The following is a 25,113-nucleotide window of genomic DNA, read 5'->3' on the forward strand; positions in this document are numbered from 1 at the left end:
TCAGGGAGGATGAAGATCCATCATCACATAACTTCCACTCCAAGAATACAACACAGTCATATCTTCTAAAGGCCATGTAATCAATTATTTAACTCAGTGGTTTGAGGCTAATGTGGAATGTGATAGAATTGAGTCAGTCATTGTTAATATTGCATGGTGTTGGCAGTAAAGTAGCTTTCCTCATCCAAGGCAATGTTATGCATACATTGTCAGGCCTCAGATAAGTGTACGCCCTTAGGCCTTGGAAATAACCCATACCTGGATTATCTGTTGATTTAAATTAGGTGAATTAGATTGATTTCTGCCTTATCCATGGTAGAATGGGTTCACAGTAGCCAACTTTCAATAAAGTGGCTGATTCTTTCCCTTGAGAGATTTTATCACATTACAAGTGGTCTCTGTTTCTGAGAAGTTGAATAATTAACAGCAACAGAAGTTTGATCAATTTTGAAAAGTGAAAGTTTATTTTGTTACACACATACATGCCTCAGTCTGAGCCAATATAACCATTTTCTCTTCATGCCCAATGTATTGGACTTCGGTAGCAGATAGAAAAAACAAAACAAAACTGGATGACCCCAACTGGCTTAGTCATGCTGTATATTTAATTCTCTAGTACCTTTTTCTTGGAAACTGTACTCATGTGGACATTATCATGTGATATAAAGATCTTCACCCTTCATATCTACTCTGATAGATTCATGCATATGCTTTTCCCCAGATCCCATGTTTCCTGACCTGTAAGTAATTCTCCCTCCAGGCCACTGGCAACTATCCAAGGCATTTGCCTCATCCAGAATCTATATATACTTACCTTGGACCACACTCCTTTCATAGAATGGAAATGGATGATCAGTACACTGCCCTAAAGGAAAATATTTCCTATTACCTAAAGATTTTCAAGCCTGGATAAAACTATATTTTTCAGCATTGCAATTTCACTTATACCAACATAGAAACTTAACCAACCAAACCAAACTTGACATTTTTCATCTTCTGTCAGCTGGTCATAAGGGAAACTCCATGTTTGCAGAAGTACAACATAAAACAAAGATTACAGTGCAACATGGTTAATGATAAGTGGGACTTGTCTACCTGTTTGTGCAGATTGCTGTGTCCTCTAGACCATTTAAAGCCTGATCATTGTCTGACCTTGGATAGTAAATAATTCTCATTAAAATGACTTACTCCCAGAACTTGTGGGATATATACTTTGTTAGACTGACGTTTTACAGCTCTTGAAGGGCATTTCCAGTCTGATGGTTAACTGATGCTCCATGCTCAGTTATTCTGCCTCTGGCAGGGTCCATAGAATATGACAGAGTTGTTTTTGCATATTCATTTCATCTTACCTGCAGAAGGTAAAGCCTTGCTCCAAAGCCATATGGATCTCTGTTGTGATACTCCTGCTGAACTTTCTGTTACTTTCCATGAACTACACATCTTTTTCCATATATCTAATACCTAATTTACTACATTCTATGTATATCAAGATTGCTTGCACCACCTCTTGAGCCCAACCAAGAGTCCTTTCATATTCTTGGGATCCATTCAACTGGCGTTCTTTTCCCATTGGGAGATATGTGTCTGTATGGAGTATCTTTTCAACTATGTTAGAAATGTCAGGCTGTAACTTTATACAAGTCAAGAATTTCTGTGATGTGAACCAATGTATATGAGGTGCAGAGGTGCCCAAAGATGTACTTACCAAATCCAATGGATGTGTCATGATGATGGGAACGAGTGTTGTTGGGGGGGGGGGGGAGAGGGGGGGTGGGGGGGTGGGGTTGAATGGGACCTCACATATATATTTTTAATGTAATATTATTACAAAGTCAATAAAAAATAAAAAAATTAAAAAAAAAAAAAAGAATTTCTGTATAACAGTGGTAATATAAAAGTTCAACAATAATAAGGATAAGTCATTATATATCTTTTTCTGATAATTAATCATCATTTTATTTAGACCAAACCTTGTTTCATAACATTATAACATAAAATAAAATAAAAAGTTTTAATACCATTTCTTTTATGTAATATGTTATTATCTATTTTATATTTTAATATATATGATATCTTATTATAGTGGTGCATCTAGCAAATTCTTAAGTAAAATTCATATATTTGGAATATACACCAAATTATTTACTGTTATGCATGTACAAACATAGGAGATGATGAAATAATCTGGGTAAAACTCAAGAATGAAAAAGAAGGTGTGGCCAAGATAGAACCAATAATCAATAACACTAAGAGAGAAACACAATCCAGCAAAAATGACAGAGACAGGACAATCAGGAATAGACAAGAAGTGAGTGTCTCATACAGTCAGTCTGAAACTTTCAGTAAAACCAAACATTACCGTTGGTTAGGAAGAAAATTAAAATATGAATACTGGAGGTAGCTTGTATTGCTTATGGCTTGGTGAGAAAGCAGTTTCAGTGAGATGCTGAAGGCAGAAAAATTAAATGAGAAGAGACCAAATAGAATAATTTCAAGTCTAAATCCATAGTCCCTCATATCTCTTTTAACCAAGTCTTTAACTCTTAATTTTTAGCTAACCCCATTTAACACTGCTGGTAGATTGAATAATGAATAAGGTACCTCAAAAAATATATTCTTAATTTCCCTTCACATTCTTTTCAATGTGATCTCAATTATAAGTGAGACATTTGAATATGGATTATCAATTAAGGTGTGGGTTCATTTGTGCATAGTCGTATTATTTAAGGCCAAAATTCTATTTGGTAATGACTAAACATAATAGAGTGAGCATTAATCTGAATTATTGGAGGTTTTATTTAGAGAAACTTTGGACATAGTAAGAGAAACCAGAATTTTTGGAAGCCAGCTAGTCAGAGAAAGCCACAAAAGGCAACTGTAAGATGAAGGCAAAGATGAAAGCCAAGGATCTCAAAGGTTTGTATCACGTCTGCTCAAGAATGCTATTTAGAATGCTATTTATGTTTAGAAGGCATAGCCTATTTGAGACCTTGATTTTGGACCTCTAGCTGCTCAAACACTGAGCCAATAAATTCATATCCTCAAGCCAACCAGTGAGTAAAATTAGTCATTGAATCCCTGGTAAACCGAGACATTGTCTGTTTTCTAATTAGACCTTGCTCTTTCAAGCATATAGATCTTTCTTTCCTATTTCTCATGGTCCCATTGATGTTTATGGGTGTAATATGCTTACACTTCTTTATAATATTTATGTGTAATATGCTTACACTTCTTTATAATATTTATATTATCTTTTATTTCATTCTTGTTGTAATGTTAAATGCCATTCTCCTACTCTAGTTATGAGCTTCTTGTCATGAGTCATTTCTAATATCTAAGAAATTTTCAGTAACGACCTGCTCATATCATAAGCACTGAATGCCCAGTGTCTTGCCAAATCCCTGTGTATTTTAAACACTTGATAAAGGTTGAATTGAAATGAAAATTCAGCAATCAATAAAGTAAGTATTGAGGATCTAGTTCAATTTTCTGTCAAGCATAGTAATGATATATGACATGATCCCTGTTTAATGATATTTAATCTATACTTCTGTATGCAGTTGAATGGCATACCAGTCCAAACTGATGAAGTGGCCAATTAGTCATGAAGACAGGTGTTTTAGTTTTCTAAAGACTGCCAATGGAAAATACCGGAAATGGGTTGGCTTTTATAATGGAAATTTATTAAGATAAGAGCTTACATTTCTGAAACTGTGAAAATGTCCAAATCAAGTCATCATCAGAGATGCTGCCCCACCATGGGTAACTGCTGGCAATCCTGGACTCCTGTCATGTGGTGAGGCAAAATGGTGGACAGTCCCTGCATTGCACCCCTGGCTCACTTTCTCCCCCATTTCAGCTATAGGTAATCAGGCATATGACTTGTCTCTCTCTTCTAATCTAGAAGTCATTGCTTTAGCTTTGGCTACTCTGCAGATTCTACCCTCCAGCTTCTCTGTCAGACTCTTGGGGTTTCTCTTTCTGTGACTTTTTCTGATTATAAAGTGGAATTTCAAAACATATGGCAGGGTAAAATGGCATCTCTATTTCTCTCTCCTTATCAGCTTTCAGTCCTTCATTTACATAAAACTTCAGCAAGAGGACTGAGACCCACCCTGGGTTGATCTTACTGAAGTAGTACAATCAAAGACCCTTAAAAGATATACATACCCAAGTCAGCTGACAGGAAGGTGAAGAAGGTCAACCACCACACCAGGGAGCCAAGAGTGCCTACAACTGCCAGCAGGAGAATTGCATCCATCATCCATGTGGAATCTAAGCCCTCTCTTGATATAGAGGTGGAGTGGACATCACCATCCCAGGGTCCCCAGGATAAGATATAGAATTAGAGTGGACTTACTGATGTTCTACTGCGGTCACCCCTCGGGCTGAAGTGTGGTTTGCTGGCCTGGCAGGGGAGCGGCCGCGGTAGGCCTAATTCTGCTGCCCCCATAATAGGGTGGTTGGTCGGGCCCACTGCCACCCCTGAAGGAAGCTCGGCATGGGCGCAGAGTGCCCTCGGGTCTCCCCTTCTCGGCAGCCATGCTTCCGCGGCCGCCCCTCCTCCCAGATGGCGCCACCCGATGCCTTGTGGGGCGGCACCCTTCTTCCTTCTCCCTGCGCAGGCGCAGGGCAGAAAATTCCAGTCTGCCCTTTTCCCCTCCCCCGACAGCAGCAACAGCCAGGTGTGGGCGGAAAAATCCAGCCTGCCCTTTTCCCCTCCCCCGACAGCAGCAACAGCCAGGTGTGGGTGGAAAAATCCAGCCCGCACTTTTCCCTTCCCCCGACAGCAGCAACAGCCAGGCGTGGGCAGGAAACTCAAGTCTGCCCTCCACCCCAGCAACAGCAGCCACCAATCCCTAAACCCTGCCCCTTCCCCCAGCAACAGCGACAGCCAATCCCTAACCACCACCCCTCCCCCGTCCAGTACCGCCCACTGACCTTTCACCGGCAACCAATCAGAACAGGGTGTGGCTTCGACCAATCAGCCTTCCCCAGCCCCTATAAAACTGTTGCCTCTCCCTCAGTAAAGTGGACTTGCGTGTTTACCTTGTCTCCGCGGTAGTTCTTCTGCCGTGCGCCCTCCAGTCCTGAGAGCCCCCGACAAGGGCCTGGCCTCCCTTGTCCCCAGTTCGTCGCCTGCTTCTCCGGGCGACCCCTTCGTCGCCGGCTTCGCCGGGCGACCCCGTCAGCCGAACCGCGCAACCCCTTGTAAGACCGATCCCTCGTCTGCTGCCGGACCAACCCCTCGTCCCAAGTGGGACCGACCCTTCGTCCCAAGCGGGACCGACCCCTCGTCCAGAGCTGGACCGACCCCTCGTCCGCAGCCAGACCCCACCTCTACCGACCGAGCAAACCGTCGCCCAACGTGGGGCAAGGCAACCCCACCACAGCCTCACTCCATAACCTGGCAGCCCTCCCCTCCTCTCTTCTCACCTTGGGACTTCTCTCGTGCAACATTGCTGCTACCTGAGCCTTGGCTACCTCATACGGATCCACGGCGGTCTGGGAGAATCGCTGGATGGCTTTCTCCTTCCATGTCGGGGGCTTATACCGACCCGCTATGATTAAGAGGAGCCTTGGATTTCTCGGGAGCGTGCGCTTGCACATCTGAAGTAATCCTACCACAGCCCTACGCCCTCCTCTCTTCTCACCTTGGGACTTCTCTCGTGCAACATTGCTGCTACCTGAGCCTTGGCTACCTCATATGATCCACGACGGTCTGGGAGAATCACTGGATGGCTTTCTCCTTCCATGTCGGGGGCTTATACCGACCCGCTATGATTAAGAGGAGCCTTGGATTTCTCGGGAGCGTGCGCTTGCATGTCTGAAGTAATCCTACCACAGCCCTACGCCCTCCTCTCTTCTCACCTTGGGACTTCTCTCGTGCAACATTGCTGCTACCTGAGCCTTGGCTACCTCATACGATCCACGGCGGTCTGGGAGAATCGCTGGATGGCTTTCTCCTTCCATGTCGGGGGCTTATACCGACCCGCTATGATTAAGAGGAGCCTTGGATTTCTCGGGAGCACACGCTTGCACGTCTGAAGTAACCCTACCATAGCCCTACGCTCTCCTCTCTTCTCACCCCTATCTTTTCGCTCTGCATTGCTGCTCCTGAACCTTGGTGACCTCATATGATCCACGGCGGTCTGGGAGAATCACTGGATGGCTTTCTCCTTCCATGTTGGGGGCTTATACCGACCCGCTATGATTAAGAGGCACCAATAAAACTCTCAGGAGCGCGTGCCTGAGCACCTCCTCTCCTGCCTTCACCTCTGCCTCCTCCCCTCCGCGCTTGCTCCCCTTTGCCTTGCTCCACTGCTCGTCGTCCCGCCCTCCCCTCGTCGGGGCCTTCTCTTGGCCCGCGACCACCGTTGGAGCCCCACCAGCTCCGACCCCTCGTCTCACAGCGCACCTTGGCTCCCATCGCCGTGCTCTCAAGGTAAGGGCCCCTTTTCTTATCGGCTCCAAAAGGCCATTAGCAGTGGGTAACATCCTATCTGCTAAGCAAGCCCCACAAGTTCGGGCTCTCGCCGGTCTCCTAGACACTCACCGGTGTAAGATCTCTTTCAAACAGCTTCAAGTATATTGGGACCTTTTTCTCCCCTTTAATCCATGGCTTACCACGTGTCGGCTCTGGGACCCGGACACCTATACTCGCCTTATAGATAGGGTCACTTTTGCTGTGGAGCAGGAAGGTAAAAGATTCCCTCCTGGCTTATTACAGGCAACATGAAGTCCACAAGAAATCTTGAAGGGTATAATCTATGATATGCTATATAAAAAAGGATTTAAAAGCAGCTATACCAAGTAAGTAAGAATTAAGAGTCAACTGTAAATAAATTATATATTTCTGTTAATGTGTTGTAATTGTTCTGTGTTTGTCTGTCTGTTCGTTCAATGTCAACGTATATTGTGATACTCCGGATGGTAAATATAAATTACTAGAAATCTTTAAAAGAGCTCTATTCAAATGGCCAAAAATTAAATAAGCGCTTATATTAATACTTAAGTTTATTATATTAATACATAAGTTTAAATGTTAATAAGATATCTACAATTTAAAAAAAAAATTGTAAGTCTTAATTAACAAAATTAACTGTACGTCTTCATAAAAAGTTGTTCTTGCCTAGATTAAAATGAATAACTTATTTTTCTTCACAGGATAATATGAAGAATGTAAAACTTATATGAATATTAAAAAGGTTAAAAGTTTGTAAAAATGCTAACGGAAATGTAATAAGTTTTGCAAAAAGACGTATTTTGTCCTAAAGTAAGATGGCTAATTTTTCATAAACTCTTGAAACTTAATTTGCATGTGGCAAGTGTAAAAGGTATTGTGATAACTTTACGTAAGGGAATGTGCTCTGTAAAGATAAAATTTATCTTCAATAGTTTACATTAAGGTATTAAATGGCTAATTCCAAAAGGTCATTCTTAAATATATATATATAAAACTAAATTGATGATAATAATAATAAAAGGCAATTTTATAACAGGAAAGATTAACAGCAACCAAGCTCCCCTGCCAACTTGCTTTTAGGAAACGGTTTCTAATATTGCATGCTACTAAGTATTTAAAGAAAAGTTATTCTTAAGGAAACAAAAAATGGTTTTGTCTTTGCAGCCATTGTCTATTTAGCAACACCCCTCGCTATCGGCCTAGCCACTGTTGCGCCGGACGATTGGAACCTTAAACAAAGACTCCTCCTCACTGTCATCTTCCTATCTATCGTTACTATATTTACTGCCCTCATTCTCCTTCGTTTATAAAGCAGTCTCCTACAAACCACAAAGCTTCTGTCTTAAACATACCATTCTCAACCCTATCCTCTAAATGATCTTCTCACTTCCCCCACAGCCTTTAATACTCTATTTCTTTCTCATAACCTTTGCTTTCTTGATAATATTTTCCGCCATCTGTCTAGCCACTACCACCCCAGAAGATTGTAACCACGGCCCCCCATGCCGCCATCGCTCTCAAGCAGCTCCAGCCCCGCGAAACGGCCCGCAACCTGCTTTCCCCGGCCTGCGGCCTGCTTTCTAGCATCTAATAACGTTTCTGCTTTTAACAGCTCCCCATACTTCTGCGGAGCTTCCTCCTGTCTCGACCTCACTCCTCTTCTCAGCCATCCAAAGCGTCCTTTCTCGTCCCCCGCCCCCCTCCTTTTTTCGCTTGAACCCCTACTGCGTTGCAGATTGGGCCGCCCCATGTCAGCCCGCCCCATTAACATCGGCCTCTCTCGCACCCGTGAAGACTTTGGCCTTCTTATTGTCCTCGCCTACGTCTCCACCACTCCCGACGCTGCCGCCACCACCGTCGCTGGTGCCCTGACGCGACTTGTCCTCACCGCTGCGATCCTCCAGACCATCACACAGTCTGCCTCTACCGCTCTTCGCCGCCAAGAAGAGATCAACTACCTGTAACGTGCTGTCATCCTGGACTTTTAACAAGCAGATGGACCTTATAGCCACCAAGATCAACAAGAATTGGACATTGGCCACCCTTGCTTGCAACGGCAAGATACTGCCCCCCAAATTGTACATTTGTATCCCCGTCATACTCACCTCCCTCTTCAGCCCCGCTTCCCTCATTGCTTACTGTCTCTTGGGCCTCGGCTACTTGTTGCTGCTGCCATCCTGGCCCTTATTTGAAAAGAAGGGGGAAATGCGGTCACCCCTCGGGCTGAAGTGTGGTTTGCTGGCCTGGCAGGGGAGCGGCCACGGTAGGCCTAATTCCGCTGCCCCCATAATAGGGTGGTTGGTCGGGCCCACTGCCACCCCTGAAGGAAGCTCGGCATGGGCGCAGAGTGCCCTCGGGTCTCCCCTTCTCGGCAGCCATGCTTCCGCGGCCGCCCCTCCTCCCAGATGGCGCCACCCGATGCCTTGTGGGGCGGCACCCTTCTTCCTTCTCCCTGCGCAGGCGCAGGGCAGAAAATTCCAGTCTGCCCTTTTCCCCTCCCCCGACAGCAGCAACAGCCAGGTGTGGGCGGAAAAATCCAGCCTGCCCTTTTCCCCTCCCCCGACAGCAGCAACAGCCAGGTGTGGGTGGAAAAATCCAGCCTGCCCTTTTCCCTTCCCCCGACAGCAGCAACAGCCAGGCGTGGGCAGGAAACTCAAGTCTGCCCTCCACCCCAGCAACAGCAGCCACCAATCCCTAAACCCTGCCCCTTCCCCCAGCAACAGCGACAGCCAATCCCTAACCACCACCCCTCCCCCGTCCAGTACCGCCCACTGACCTTTCACCGGCAACCAATCAGAACAGGGCGTGGCTTCGACCAATCAGCCTTCCCCAGCCCCTATAAAACTGTTGCCTCTCCCTCAGTAAAGTGGACTTGCGTGTTTACCTTGTCTCCGCGGTAGTTCTTCTGCCGTGCGCCCTCCAGTCCTGAGAGCCCCCGACAAGGGCCTGGCCTCCCTTGTCCCCAGTTCGTTGCCTGCTTCTCCGGGCGACCCCTTCGTCGCCGGCTTCGCCGGGCGACCCCGTCAGCCGAACCGCGCAACCCCTTGTGAGACCGATCCCTCGTCTGCTGCCGGACCGACCCCTCGTCCCAAGTGGGACCGACCCTTCGTCCCAAGCGGGACCGACCCCTCGTCCGCAGCCAGACCCCACCTCTACCGACCGAGCAAACCGTCGCATTCTACTATGGAACTATTGTGACTAGTAATGGAAGAAATTGTACCATTGATGTGGAGAAAGTGTCCATGGTAGTTGCTAAGGGCAGAGAGAGGGAAGAAGAGATGTGATGTGGGGGCATTTTTGGGACATGGAGTTCTTCTAAATGATTTGCAAGGACAGATGCTGGACATTATATATCCTGCCATAACACATTGAATGTACTGGGGGAGAGCATAAAGTACAATGTAAACTATAATTCATGCGGTGCAGCAGTGCTCCAAAATGGATTCACCGAATGCAAAGAATGTGCCACACTGATGAACGATGTTGTTGATGTGGGAGGAGTGGGGTGAGGGGGGGTTGGGGGTATATGGGAACCTCATATTTTTTGAATGTATGTTTTTTTGTAATCCATGTATCTTCAAAAAAAGTAATTAAAAATTACTGAGCTATGACAAAAAAAGAGATACTCTATTTAAAAAGTCCCTTAACAGAATCTAACAAAAAAAATATCATACATACAATAATCTTACATGCACAGGAATGATTTAGCTTAAGAACATAGTTCTCTGGGGTCCTTGTATAGAAGGCAATTACTTTATAAATGAAGAGGGAAATTCAATGTGAACTAAAGGACCTGGGAAAGTCCTCATGAAAGAGAAGCAGATGTAAACTCAATTTTGATTAGGATTCTATAGAAGAAGAGTGAGAAAGCTGTTTAAAGTGAGGGAAATATTATGAAAAATTTTATTGATTAAAGGTCGAAGAAAGTGCGTGGAAGAAAAGTGAAGTGAAGCACTCGGCCAAATATACAGAGGTGAAAGGGAGAAAGCAGGGTGATACGTAAGAGACAGAGTGTGGGGTATCTGGAATATGAAATTCAGAAAAATTGATTTATTTGAATAATTATGAGGAGCAATTAAGAATTCTTGAGAAGAATTGTGTGTCATACTTGTTTCATCTTTCAACATTTTTTTTATTGAGCACTACAATGTACCATACACTATTCAAGATGTTAAGAATAAAAAGATGGACAAAACAGATAAAGGTTCCTTCTCTCTTAATCCTGCATGCTAATGGTAGTGGTAGGTATGGGGGAGTAGGTATGGGAGAGGTATTGGATTATAGCTGGCCCCCCCAAAAAATAACTAGTTAGTATATGGAGGAATGATAAATGAAATGAAGAAGAAACAGAGTAAGAAAGTGAAAGAGTAGCTGGAGTGAACAGAAAAACAGGAGAAAAGTCTCAGAAATCATATACGGGTCTAAATAATAGTATCAGAGTTATTCCCAAGAGCACTCTGTAAGACATGGGGACAGATTCACCCACAGAGTAAAGAAGTCAGTGGCCCTGGATGAACTCACCATACAATTTAGTCTCCACCCTATCAAAATTCTAATTATCTTTCATGAGCCATGTTAATCCAACTATCAGTTCTCTGTGGTTAAACTAGTTGGCAATTGTTTTCTGCCCCTTTTAGATACTATGAACAGAATGATGAAAAGGACTGTAATAATATTATAAGTTAAATCAAGGTCAACAATATCATCAAATAGATTTTATTGACTGTCATTTTATTAACTTCAGTGTCTCACAGAACTTATTTAATTAATACCCAATGGTTTATATATTTTAGGCACCAAATATCCCCACAGAAATGAAGTGACAATGCAAGTAAACTCCTTTAGGTTTTGATGGAAAACATATTTTGCACTGAAAAGAATATAATATTAACACTGACCTATTAATCATCTTCGAGTTGTTTATTCTTTAATCCCAAATGTTTTATAGGACAAGATACTTAGTTTGAAATTCTATAAATCCTAATACCACAAAGTAAGTAATGAGCTGTTCCAAAATACTTCCCTTTGAAATCTAGGTAGGAGAGATATTCTCTTTATTTTTGATCATAATAACTTTTATGAATACTTTTGCATCTAAATTTATTTACCTATTTTTTTTTCATTGTTTTTAGATTTCAACTTAGTTATCTTTTAAGCTTTTCTCTAAGATGAAGACTGTGGATATCTGTATAAGACACAATAGTGCAATGACTTTTTTGTGATTATAAAGTATAATTTCAAAACATATAGTAGGGTTCCATAGAAATTCTTTAAAATAATACAGAAATGTGCACTGAAAGTAATTTTTTAATTTAATGGTTTAAAACACAAATGCAATTTCATAAAAATATTTTATATTGGTACTGTTCTTATGGAAAATTAACTAGTTTTTACTAAACATTTTATATGGTTTACATCTTCAGATTATACCTACTTATGCATCACTTGATAATGTGAATAAGAAAAGATAGCTTTGAAGAGCAAAGCAAAATTCTATAAAATCCTAATAAAATTAAAGAATTATGTTTTTGTGGGACTACTTGTAAGAATTAAAGCATGCTTAATTTTTATATTGATTTATAAGTACAAAGATATACTTTTGAAAATCTTATAAATATACAAGGAAGCAGAAAATCATAGAAAAGAATTAGTTTGATAAAAGAAAAACGTATTTTGGAAAATGGTATGTTTTGAATAATCTATTTTTTGTCTTTTCTTCAAAGTTAAAAATCTGAATTTGCAGACACCAAGAATCTAACTATCATTAGAAGAATACTGAATACAAGTTCACTTGGTACAGGTTATCAGAGTGAAGAAAGGATTTGAATCATTCTCACATTATAAAGGTCTTTTCAAAGAATTATGTCACTAATTTTTTTCAAATACTGCAATCTTATAAGGAAATTGTTCATGAATGTATAAAAAAAAATATAGATTATCCTAGATTGTTTGGGATACATAAAATATACTGGAAATTTTAGAATATGGAGCATTGCAGTCTAGTTTATTTAGTTGAAATCTTAGTAATATCATTATATATAAACTCCTTAAATAATCTATGGAAATAATTTTGATATTTTTAACAAGAATGACAGGAATAAGAACATGGACGTAGTGTTTTTGGAAATGATTGTGGTAATCAGAGTGAAGGAAGAAAGTAAGTGACCAATGAAAAGCTGTTGTTAAATATGGGAAATGAAAATGGAAGTGAATGATAAGTGAGAGAGAATTTTAAATAACACGCAAGGAATATGAATCTAGCTTAGGGATACCAAAGTTTAATGTTTTTTTGTTTTCTGGCAGCAGACTCTTGCTTCTGTCAATATCAGGAAACTATGTCAATTTGGACTCAAATAAAGATAAATAGACCTTAAAATAATCAAGGGAAGGTGAGCGTTAATGATAGCTTATTTTACATGATAACCTAAAAATATTGGGAAGACTTTTTATGGAACATGCTGAACAGATTAAGTGATGAATGTTTAAAGTATAATTTGTTCACCATTGTGAGTGTTTGATCAGAAACCTAATAATATAAGACATCAAGGAGAACCATTCAGAAAAATAGAGTATAAATGATATTTTATTTAAAAATAGTCTCAAAGAAAGTGCTCATTATATGCAGGCAGAGGTTCAACATTGGGGTGATATAAATATGAAGGTGATATATAAGTTACTTATTAAATAAATATGTGATTATTTATTTCCTGAGTAGCTTCCAGGTAGCTTCATTAAATATAAACAGTCCCCTCCTTCATACTTGGTGATCTTTACACACTTCCAAAGAAACATAAATTAATATATCTATTGTAGGCCATGTTCAAGCAATTTCAATGGAATAGGGCACAAAAATGTTTATTGGTGGAAGAAATACATGTACAGGGTAATTGTTTTTAAGGATACTGTAATGAATTCAATATAAAACTCATATTGAGATTATATGAAAATACTGCATCACATTTGACTATCTTAGATTTTTACACTATCCTTGCTTAAATTCAAACACCAAACCTACTTTTATAAGGACTATCTTTGTAATTATCAAAATGTTCCTGAGTCTTGACCAAATACCTTGAGTTCGCGGACTTGAACTTTAGGGGAAATAATGTCCCCTAGAATATTTGTGACCATAGTAGAAAGACAACAAGAGATTATTGAAGAAACTCCTCTTCCTGTTGTACAAAGGGAGATTTGAAGGGACATTAAAACACATTCAAAAATAGAATCCTATTTCTCTAATTATTTCTTTCTCAATTGAAGATGGAGATGACAGAAGAAAACCACTCTGTGACAAATGAGTTTATCCTCATAGGATTTACTAATGAACCAGAGCTGAAGACCATTCTGTTTGTGGTATTCTTTGTCATCTATATGATCACCATGGTGGGCAATCTCAGTTTGGTGGCATTGATCTATATGGATCATCGTCTTCATACACCAATGTACATCTTTCTGGGCAACCTGGCTTTAATGGATTCATTCTGTTCCTGTGCAATTACCCCCAAGATGTTAAAGAACTTTCTTTCAAAAGACAGAATGATTTCCTTCTATGAATGCACAGCACAATTTTATTTTTTCTGTCTTGCTGAAACTGCTGACTGCTTTCTTCTGGCGTCAATGGCCTATGACCGGTATGTTGCAATATGCAGCCCATTGCAGTACCATACGAGGATGTCAAAGAAACTCTGCATTCAGATGACGTCAGGGGCTTATATAGGTGCAAACATGCATTCCCTTATTCATGTAGGGTTTCTGTTTAGGTTAAAATTCTGTAGATCTTATCACATCAATCACTTTTTTTGTGATGTTTTTCCATTGTATAGACTTTCTTGTGTTGACCCCTATATCAATGAACTGATGCTACACATATTTTCTGGGTCAGTCCAAAGCTTCACTATTACTATAGTCATAGTTTCTTATCTTTACATTCTCTTCACTATTTTCAAAATGAAATCCAAAGAGGGAAGAGGCAAAGCTTTATCAACTTGTGCATCCCACTTTCTCTCTGTCTCAATATTCTATGGTTCTCTACTTTTTGTGTATGTTCAACCAAGTTCAGACAAAGAAAAAGAGAATGATATACCTGTTGCTGTTTTTTATACTCAAGTAATTCCTTTATTAAACCCTTTTATTTATAGTCTAAGAAATAAGGAAGTAATAAATGCTTTAAAAAGGATTGTGAAGAATAAATCTCAGAACATTCTGAAATAAATATCAGCCCCTTTAACAAATGGATTTTAATTGATAATTTTAATTTTTTCAAAGGAAAGGAATATTGAGAAAATATAAATTGACCATTTTATATTTAATATGTTAAATCAGTAAAATTAGTTGGTGGGAAATTTAGAAAATCTGTACATGGATATAGACATTCAGAAAAAAGTGTTTCTGATGAGGTATATTTCAAATTCTAAAGTAACAAAATTCATCAAGTACTTAAGTTCACAAATTGTGTTAATGTGTAATTAGTTTCACTGTTTAATATATTCAACAAACACTAAAAAATGTCACAGTATATAAAAGTAATATTGTTGGTAAATATATGGAATCCCTAATTTTACAAACTTAAAATCCAAGTCTCAAATATCCCTTCTTAAGATGAAAATTGTGCTTTTGATATTGAATCTCTTTTTGTTCTAGAGATTATGAATGAATATGGCTTATACAGAACATGTATTCTTAAATTAAGAGCATTTTCACCTCTTAGTTATTTGTCCTCTTAATCTGTCTGAAATAGAGTATCTCTTTATCACTCTGTCTTTGAAAATGTAACACATTGAAATCCATTTGAATATGAATATTTTCATGTAGTTAGATAAGTTTTTCATGACACACATACTGCAAATCCAGAATATGGCAATAAAGTCAATATTTTGATCCCCTGATATAATTAATTGACTTGTTTGTTATTTGGAATATCATTAACCTACACCCATCTCAATATAAATCATGATATTCATATTGTTATCATAAAGAAGGAGATCCTGGGGAAGCATCTGAACAAAGTAATATTTACTCATCACTTAAAAGTGCAAAGTGAAAGAAAAAATAACGTACTCAGATCCTACTATCTGCTAGGCACTAAACTAAAACTTTCACATATATTGGCTACCGATAAGTTAGGTATTATTTTCATGCTTTTCCAGCGTAAAACTCAAACTAGAAAATGTTAGTTATTTATCCAAGTTCCTCTCTGTTACCCTTGAATAGGGTTGGAATTAGGAATATTACAACCTTTTTTCAAAGCATTTTGCAGTCACAATCACAATAACTTAAATCACAGTAAGTCTCAAAATGCTTGCAATATAAGAAATATATTGAACAAACATATAAATAAAAAAGCAATGCAGATTATATGCATGCAATCCTATTATGTTATGTATATATAACATGCTTGGGAATTCAGGCAATAGAGATCAATAGTCTGGGTTATTTAGTTATGGTGGCATTAGAAGTAAATATGCTTTAAAGAATGGAAATCTTTTTTTGAAATTTGGGGAAAATCAGGAATAATGGCAGGGGCAGAATCAATGTTTATTGCCCCACTCCCTACCTCCCACTTTCCAACATTAACAATATCCTTCATTAGTGGGGTACACTTTTTACAATTGATGAACACAAATTGGAGCCACTATGTGTGGATTATAGTTTACATTATAGTTAAAAACTCTATCCAACACAATATTCTTTGTAAGTTAAGACAAGATATATAATGGCCTGTACCTGTCATTGAAACATTCAGGACAATTTTAATGTCCTGAAACTATCCCATATTACAACTATTTCTCCCCTCTCCTTCCCCTCAGAAACTATGGTAACCACTGCCTCTACATCAATGATAAAAGTTCTTTCATTTCTACAATAACTGTAAGTCTATAGTAGGGATAAGAGTAAGTCTATTCTAGTCTACCATTCATTCCCCATTCTGATGATTCTGGGATGGTGATGCCCATTCCTCCTCTATTTGAGAGAGGGCTTATACCCCATGCAGCAGATGGATGAGATTATCTTTCTTGCAGTTGTAGACTCTGTTCCTTGGGATGGGCATTGTCCATCATCATTTCCTTGTTAATTGTCCTGGGTGAGTCCAATTAACTGGAGATTAGATGTTGCAACTATGCTGGGATTCAGGGCCCAACTGGTACACTGAAAGCCAAAAGATTTAAGTATCTTAGACATAAACTTACCAACTCTAGTACAAATCTTACATTCAAATATAAAGGGCAGAAGAGGCATGTGCAGGGAAACCACGACTGAATCCAACCCCAACACTGGGGAGCATATTACAAAGAAGTAGTTCCCACTAGCAGGTTGCCAAACCCCTGACCTGACAGCCCCAGTAGTGACTGGATGTATCCAGAGCCCACAGTAGCCCTGCTGTTTTAGGCAATATTTACTGCTGCAATCAATGATATCCTGCTGAGAAGTGCATAATCATAATCTCTGGAATGATCTCTTGACTCACGTTGATGCCTCTTAGCCATGTAAAGTCATCTGTTTTTACCCTCTAGTTACTTTGGTCAAGATTTTTGCAAGTCCATAGTAGTTGGTGCTTGGTAGTAATAGTTTGGTGCCAGGGACATTCTTCCCCAGCATTCATGTTCCACACCGGAGGAGAAGGTTTTTTACACTGGCTTTGGTTTAGAGAAAGGCCACATTTGAGTAACAAGGAAGCTCCCAAGAGGTAACTCTTAGACAATTTATAATAGTAAGCTAAGTTTCAGTTTCAGAAGAAAAGGTTCATAAGTACTCTCATCAAATTCAAAAGCCCATCAATGGCCCATCCTCCTTCACTATTCACTATCCCTATGCCCTGGGGATTCTATCTGTCCCATTAGAAAATATGGTAGAACTCCCCAGGATGGGAATTCAATATTCTTTTGATTACTGTGTGGATCTCCATCCACCATGACAATGCCTCATAAACACTTCAATTCATTCATATGCCTTATAGGAATGCCCCAGGTGAACTTCCTCCTATGCATCCCCCAACCCTGACACCCCACACCAATGATCCCTCCCTGTCACAGTCATAACCATTCGGTGATCCAGAATTTCTTCAAAAATGAAGTCAATAAAATAGTTAAATACAATTAAGAAGAAAATGAAATAATGATTATAGTTTTAAAAACAAGAAAAGTACAAAAATATAAAACAATCAAAATAATAAAATCTTTTTTAAAAATTTTGGCATTATATCTTTCATCATTGTAAGGTTTGTTGTCTTGTGTGTATGGTGACATTTTCTTCCTTTAATTTCCCATATTACTGTATGATCTGTTATTTTATTTTTCTTCCAAGAAGCTTTAGATTAAAGAAAAGTTACATAAAGGAAATAGGGGATTCCCATATATCCAACATCCTCCCCCTTTTCACTTTTCCTCTAATAATAACTGTTTATATGGGATTGGTTCATTTGTTACAATTGATGTACAAATATTGAAACACTGCTATTAACCATGGTCAATGATTTACTTTATGGTTTACAGTTTGAACCATACATTTTTATAAATTTTTATGAAAATTAACATGTCTTTTATCCTTCATTGAAAGACTATAATGGGAGGAAGAGATGAGATGTGGAGGCATTTTTGGGACTTGGAGTTGCCCTGGATGGTGCTTCAGGGACAATCACTGGTCATTGTAAATCCTCCCAGGGCCCACTGGATGGAACGTGGGATAGTATGGGCTATGATGTGGACCATTGACCATGAGGTGCAGATATGCCCAGAGATGTACTTACCAAATGCAATGGATGTGTCATGATGAAGGGAGTGAGTGTTGCTGAGGGGGAGTGGTGGGGTGGGGGTGGTGGGGTTGAATGGGACCTCATATATTTTGAATGTAATATTTTACAAAATGAATAAAATTTAAAAAAATAAAAATAAAAAAAAAAGAAAGACTATAGAGAACAATTCCAATGCCCATGAAATGGACCATGTTTCATCTATTCTATTTCTCCCTCCCCCTTCCCTCAGGACCCATGACAACCACCAAACTTCACCCCTCGAAAAGCAAGATTCATAATTACTTACAACAATATTGAGGACTTGACATACTGGTCTGCCCTCTCATATTATGCACTGCCTATGCTCTCAAAAGACTCCTACCCCTCTTTCTGGAAACGTAACAGGACTCACCAGGATACGAGTTCAACACCTTCCCATTCATTTTGTGGGTCTCCACCCACTGATACAATGTACTATGACAGGATGAACACCATGTATACCATAGAAACCTGACACAATTGCTCCCTGTCCTGTATGCTCTCAGCATCCAACACACTAAAAGAGTAGCCCTCCCTGCTTTATTTGCTACAAGAACATTCCCAACATTGTACTTTCAACCACATACCCACAAATCCCCAGTTCATTTGCTCCCTCCCCTGACCCAACCTCAGTTCCTTGGATAGTCCAACCCACACCCATCCTCACAGACCAGCTCCATCCAACCCAATAGCATCATTGCACCACTATCATGCCCATCTACTACATAAATACACCTTTCCACATTATTATAGATTTTACCTACCTGGGTATTGACTCACAAAACTCTACTCCCTTTCTGTAGCTTATCTTCGAGACTTACTCTGTGAATCTGCTCAATTTGCTTAATTCATATCAGTGAGGTCATGTAATATTTGTCTTTCAGTGCCTGGCTTAATTCACTCAACATGAGGTCTTCAAGGTTCATACACGTTATCATCTGTGTTAATCATTTTTACAGCTGGGCAGTATTCCATTGTATGCATATAACAGAGTTTGCTTATTCACTCATCAGTTGATGGACATTTGCGTTGTTTTCATCTTTTAGCAATTGTGAGTAGTGCCACTCTGAACATTGCTGTACATATACTTTTTCTTGTCCCTGATTTCAATTTTTCTGGATATATGCCCAGCAGTGGGATTGCTGGATCATATGGCAGTTTTATAGTTAGCTTCCTGAGGAATAGCCAGACTGTCCTCCACAATGTTTTCACCATTCTGCATTCCCACCAGCAGTTAATAAGTCCATACTCCTCCACATCCTTTCCAACACTTATAGTCATCTGTTATTTTTTAAATAGACACCATTCTAATGGGTGCAAGATGATATCTCATTATAGTTTTGATTTGCATTTCCTTAAGAGCTAGTTATTTTGAGCATCTTTTCATGTGATTTATAGCCATTGTGTATTTCTTCATTGGAGAAGTTTCTATTTAAATCACTTGCCCATTTTTTCAATAGGTTCTTTGACTTTTTACTTTTGAGGTGCAGGATTTCATTATATGATGGCTATTAGGCCTCTATCAGATATATGGTTACCAAATATTTTCTCTCATGGAGTAGGCTGTCCTTTCACTTTCTTGATAAACTACTTTGAGGTGCAAAACTTTTTAATTTTGAGGTGATCCCACTTACCTTTTTTTCCCATTGCTTGTGTTTTGGGTATAAAGTTCATAAATCTATTTCCTAATACAAGACCTTGTAGGTGCCTGCCTACATTATGTTCCAAGACCTTTATGTTCTTGGCTCTTATATTTAGATCTTTAATACCATTAGACTTAATTTTTGTATAAGGTATGAGATGGTGTTCTACTCTCAATCTTTGAATATGGTTTGAATATGGATATATGGTTTTCCAAGCACCATTTGTTTAGAGGTGATTCTCTCTCAGTTGAGTGAGCTTGGTGACCTTGTTGAATATCAGACTGTATATGCATAGAACTAAATCAGAAATCTCAATTTAATTCCATTGTTCAATATATCTTTCCTTGTGTCCATGTCATGTAGTTTCGACCACTGTAGCCTTGTTCTGTGTTTTAAAGTCAGATAGTGTGACTCTTCTAATCTTGCTTTACTGTTTTAAAATATTTTTGGCTATTTGGGGCCTATTTCCCTCCCAAACTAATTTCACAGTTAGCTGTTCCAATTCATTAAAAAATGCTTTGATAATTTTTATTGGGATTATGTTAAATCTGTAAATCTGTTTGGGATGGATAGACATTTTAATGATGCTTGGTCTTCCTCTGCATGAACAGAGAACATTCTTCCATTTATTGATGTCTTTATAATTTCCTTTAATAGTATTGTGTAGTTTTCTGTGTTCAAGTCCTTTACACCTATAGTTAAAATATTTCCTAGGTATTCGATTCTTTTAGTTGCTTTTCAAATTGAAATTTTTTTATTTCCTCCTCAGATTGATCATTATGGGTATACATAAATGGTACTGATTTTTGCATATTGATCATATAACTGAGCACTTTACTGAACTCATTTATGTGCTCTAGAAGCTTTGTTGCACATTTATTCGGGCTTTCTACATGTAAGATTATGTCATTTGCAAATTGAAAATTTTTACTTCTTCCTTTAAAATTTGGTTGCCTTTTATTTCTTTTTCTTGCCTAGGTGCTCAAGCAAGGACTTGTAACACACAGTTAAATAAGAACAGTGAAAGTGAGCATCCTTGCCTTGTTCTAGATCTTAAAAAGAAACCTTTTGGGATTTCACCATTGAATATGATGTTAACTGTGGGTTTTTCATTTATACCCATTATCATTTTGAGGAAGTTTCTTTCTATTCCTATCTTTTGAAGTGCTTTTATGAGGACAGTGCACTGTATTTTGTTAAATGTTTGTTCTGCATCTATAGAGATAATCATTTGATTTTTAAATTTTGATGTTTATGTGGTGTATTACATTGATTGATTTTCATATGTTGGGCAATCCTTTCATACCACAGATGAAACCCACTTGGTCATGGTGTATAATACATTTGCTATGTTGATGATATGATTAGCAGGTATTTTATTGAGGATTTAGCATCTAGGTTTATTAGAGAGATTGGGCTATAGTTTTCCTTTCTCCTGGTGAACTTGTCTGGTTTTGGTATTGGAGTGATGTTGGCATCATAGAATGTGATAGGTAATGTTCCTTCCACTTCTCTTTTTGGTAGTGTTTAAGTGGGATTGGTTTTAGTTCTTTCTGGAATGTTTGGTAAAATTCACCTGTGAAGCCATCTGATCCTGGGCTCTTCTTTGTTCAGAGGTTTTTGATGACTAATTCAACCACATTACTTGTTATTGGTACATTGCGTACATTAATTTCTTCTTTCATTAATATAGGCTGCTTGTGTGTCTCAAGGAGTTTGCCATTTCTTCTAAATTATCCTTACTGTTGACATACAATTTTTCAAAATATACTCTTAGAATACTCATTATTTTTGTGGGGTCAGTGGTGATATTTTATATTTTTCTTGTTTCTTATTTTACATATTTATGTCTTCTCTTTTTTCCCTTTGTTAGCTTAGCTAAGGATTTGTCAATTTTATTAATCTTTGCAAATAACTGGTTTTTGTTTTTTTAGTTTTTCTAGTGCTTTCTTATTCTCAATTTCATTTTAACTTGTTCTAATCTTAGTTATTTCCTTCTTTCTACTTCCTTTGTGATTAATTTGTTGTTCTTTTTCTATTTTTTCCATGTGTGCATTTATGTCTTTGATTTTAGCTTTTTCTTTTTTATGAAAAATATTTGTGGCTATAAATTGCCCTCTCAGTACTGCTTTTCCTGCATTCCATAGGTTTTGAAACATTGTTCTCTCATTTTCATTTGTTTCTTTTAAAATATCCTCCTTGACTCACTGGTTGCCTAAGACTGTTATTAACTTCATATCTTTGTGCCTAATCTGCATCACTGCCCCTTACTTATTTCTAGCTTCATTTCATTGTAGTTAGAGAAATTACTCTGTATAATTTCAATATTTCAGAATTCTTTGACAGTCTAGTGGTTCCTCACAAAACTAACTAGAGAACTGCCATATGATACGACAATTCCACAAGAAGGTATATACCCAAAAGAATTGAAAGCAGGGACATGAGCAGATATATGCACTTCATTGTTATAGCAGCATTATTCACCATTGTCAAAAGATGAAAACAACCTAAATGTCCATCACCTGATGAATGGATATGCAAACTCTGGTATAGATATTTGATGAAATATTACAAAGCTGTAAGAAGGAAGGCAGTATTAACACACAAGATAACATGGATTAACCTTGAAGTTGTTCAGCTGAGTGAAGCAAGCCAGGCACTGAAGGACAAATATTACATGATCTCACTGATATGAATTATGCAGATTGAGTAAACTTACAGATCTAAAGTCTGGAAAACAGGTTTAGAGAAGACAGAAATGGAGTAGAAGGTTGTCAGTCAATTCCCATATGGACAAAATCTTTGATGAGGGGGAAGGGTGTATTTGTGCATTAGATGGGCATGGCAGTGGCATGGTGATGCTATTGGGCTGTGCAGGGCTGGTCTGTGAGGGGCATAAGTTGAGGGGTTGCACTGCCCATGGACCTGGGGGGACTATTGGGGGAAGGAGCAGATGAACTCTGGGGATTTGAAGATATATGATTCAACTTTGGCAAATAATGCAGGGGAAGATTACTGGTTTACATTGCTGGATGTGGGCGGCATTTGGGACAGGGTGCACTTAGGGCAGGATTTCAGGGAGTATGTGTTTATCCTTTCCTACTGCATTGCATCAGTGAGTGAAGACCCACTCAATGAACATGAAGGTGTTGGACTCTCATCCTGGGGATTTTTCCTATGTTCTCAATTAAAATCAGGAGACTCTTGAGAGTGTAGGCAGTACCTAATAGAGGGTGGCAGGGCATATATCAAGCCCTCAATGTTGCACTTAAGGAGTTAAGCTCAATTGTTACCATGGGTGCTGAGGGGAGGGGGAGAGAGAAATAGAATAGATGGTACATGGGACATTTTGGGGATGTTGAAATTGTTCTACATGATCTTGCAATGATAGACACAGGTCATGTTGAATTTAATCAAAATTTATAAAACTGTGTGTTCCAAAATGTGCACCATAATGTAAATTATTGACCATGGGTAGTAGCAATGCTTCCGTATTTGCACATCTATTATAACAAATATGCCACCAACATGTAAAATGCTATCAAAGTGGTTACGGGAAAAGAGGGACAATGTTGAATATTTGGGAATCCCCTATATTCTCTTCATGTCTTTTCTCCAACCTAAAGCATCTTGGAAGATAAAATGAAAAAATAAGACTCTAAGGGAATAAATGGAAGAAAATGTCACTGTACATACAAGACAACAGATCTTGCAGTAATGAATGGTATGAAGCCAACTATTTTTTAAATTTTCTTATCATTTTTCATTATTGTTTAATTTTTTGTATTTTATTTGTTTTTTTAAACTACCTTTATTATTTTATTATTTCATTTTCTTATTAATTTTATTTGGTTATTTTGATGGCTTCATTTTTTTAAGAAGTTTTGGGTTACAGAAGGATTACAACTGTGGCAGGGAAGATCATTGGTGTGGGGTATCTGTGATGGGGAATGCATGCAAGAAAGTCCAATGGCACATAACTATAAGGCATATGCATGAGTTCAAATATTTATGGGGCATTGTCCTGGTGGATGGAGATCAACACCTCCATACTGGGGAGTTCTTCAATATTCTCTAATAGGACTGCAAGAATCCCCCAAGTACAGGGGCAGTTACTTTTGAAGGAGGATGAACAATTAATGGACCCTTGATATTGATGACCATACTTATGAACATTTTCTTTTTAAATTGAAACTTAGCCTAGTATTATAAGTTGCCTAAGAGATAACTCATGAGAGGCTCCTTGTTGCTCAAATATGGCTTATCTCTAACCCAAACTCACTATATAAATACATGGCCTTTCCCCCAGCATGGGGCATGACTCCCAGGGATGAGACTCCCTGTCACCCAGAAATGACTACCAAGCACCAACTAACAATGCAACTGGACAAAGACCTTGACCAAAAGGGGGAAAGGGTAAAGACAAATGAGTTCATATGGCTAAGAGACTTCAAAGCAAGTCAGGAAGACTTTCCAGGGGTTACACTTATGTATGTCTCAGTAGGATCTTTTTGGTTGTCACAGTAAATATTGCCTCAAATAGTGGAGCTCCTGACAGCTCTGCAAACATTCAGAAACTATAAGCAAAGCCAACAGCTCAGGGGTTTGTTACCCTGCCAATGGGTCCTACTTTCAAATTTATGCTCCCCAGTTGTGGTTTTCCTACACACAGCTGTTCTGCTCCTTATATTTAAACCCAAAGTTAGTATTAGAGTTGATAAGTTTATGTCCAAGGGAATTAAATCTTTGGGCTTTCTATATGCCAGTCAGACCCTATATGCCAACAGAGTTGCAACACCCACTCTCCAATTCACTGGACTCACCTAGGACATCTAACAAGGATATGATGATGGACAATGTCTATCCCAAGGAACAAAGAGAGTCTGCAACTGCAAGCAAGAGTCCATCCATCTTCCCCATGGGATCTAAGACCCCTCTCAATTAGTCTTGTAGTAAGCATCATTAACCCAGAATCCTCAGTATTGGGGAATGAATGATGGACTAGAGTAGATTTATTGTTATCCTACTACAGACTTATTGTTATTCTTGCAATGAGAGTACTTCTATCATTGATGTGGAGGCAGTGGCCACTGGAGGTTCTGAGGAAAGAGGAAAGGGAAAAATAGGTGTTTTATGGGTGTATTTTTCAGGGTATTGGAATTGTCCTGAATGATTTTGCAAAGATAGATATAAGCCATTTTATATCTTGTCATTACTTATATAATTGTGTGTGA

General features: G+C 38.9%; 1 protein-coding gene across 1 annotated transcript; it reads left to right on the forward strand.

Moving 5' to 3' along the window:
* Positions 1 to 13,735: 13,735 nt before the first annotated feature.
* LOC101430838 (olfactory receptor 5K1-like) lies at positions 13,736 to 14,680 on the forward strand. Its single transcript, XM_012525721.2, has one exon. It carries the CDS (start codon positions 13,736 to 13,738, stop codon positions 14,678 to 14,680), a length of 945 nt encoding a protein of 314 aa, XP_012381175.2.
* The last annotated feature ends 10,433 nt before the right edge of the window (positions 14,681 to 25,113 follow it).

Source organism: Dasypus novemcinctus, chromosome 4, assembly GCF_030445035.2.
Source record: "Dasypus novemcinctus isolate mDasNov1 chromosome 4, mDasNov1.1.hap2, whole genome shotgun sequence".
NCBI classification, from domain to species: domain Eukaryota; kingdom Metazoa; phylum Chordata; class Mammalia; order Cingulata; family Dasypodidae; genus Dasypus; species Dasypus novemcinctus.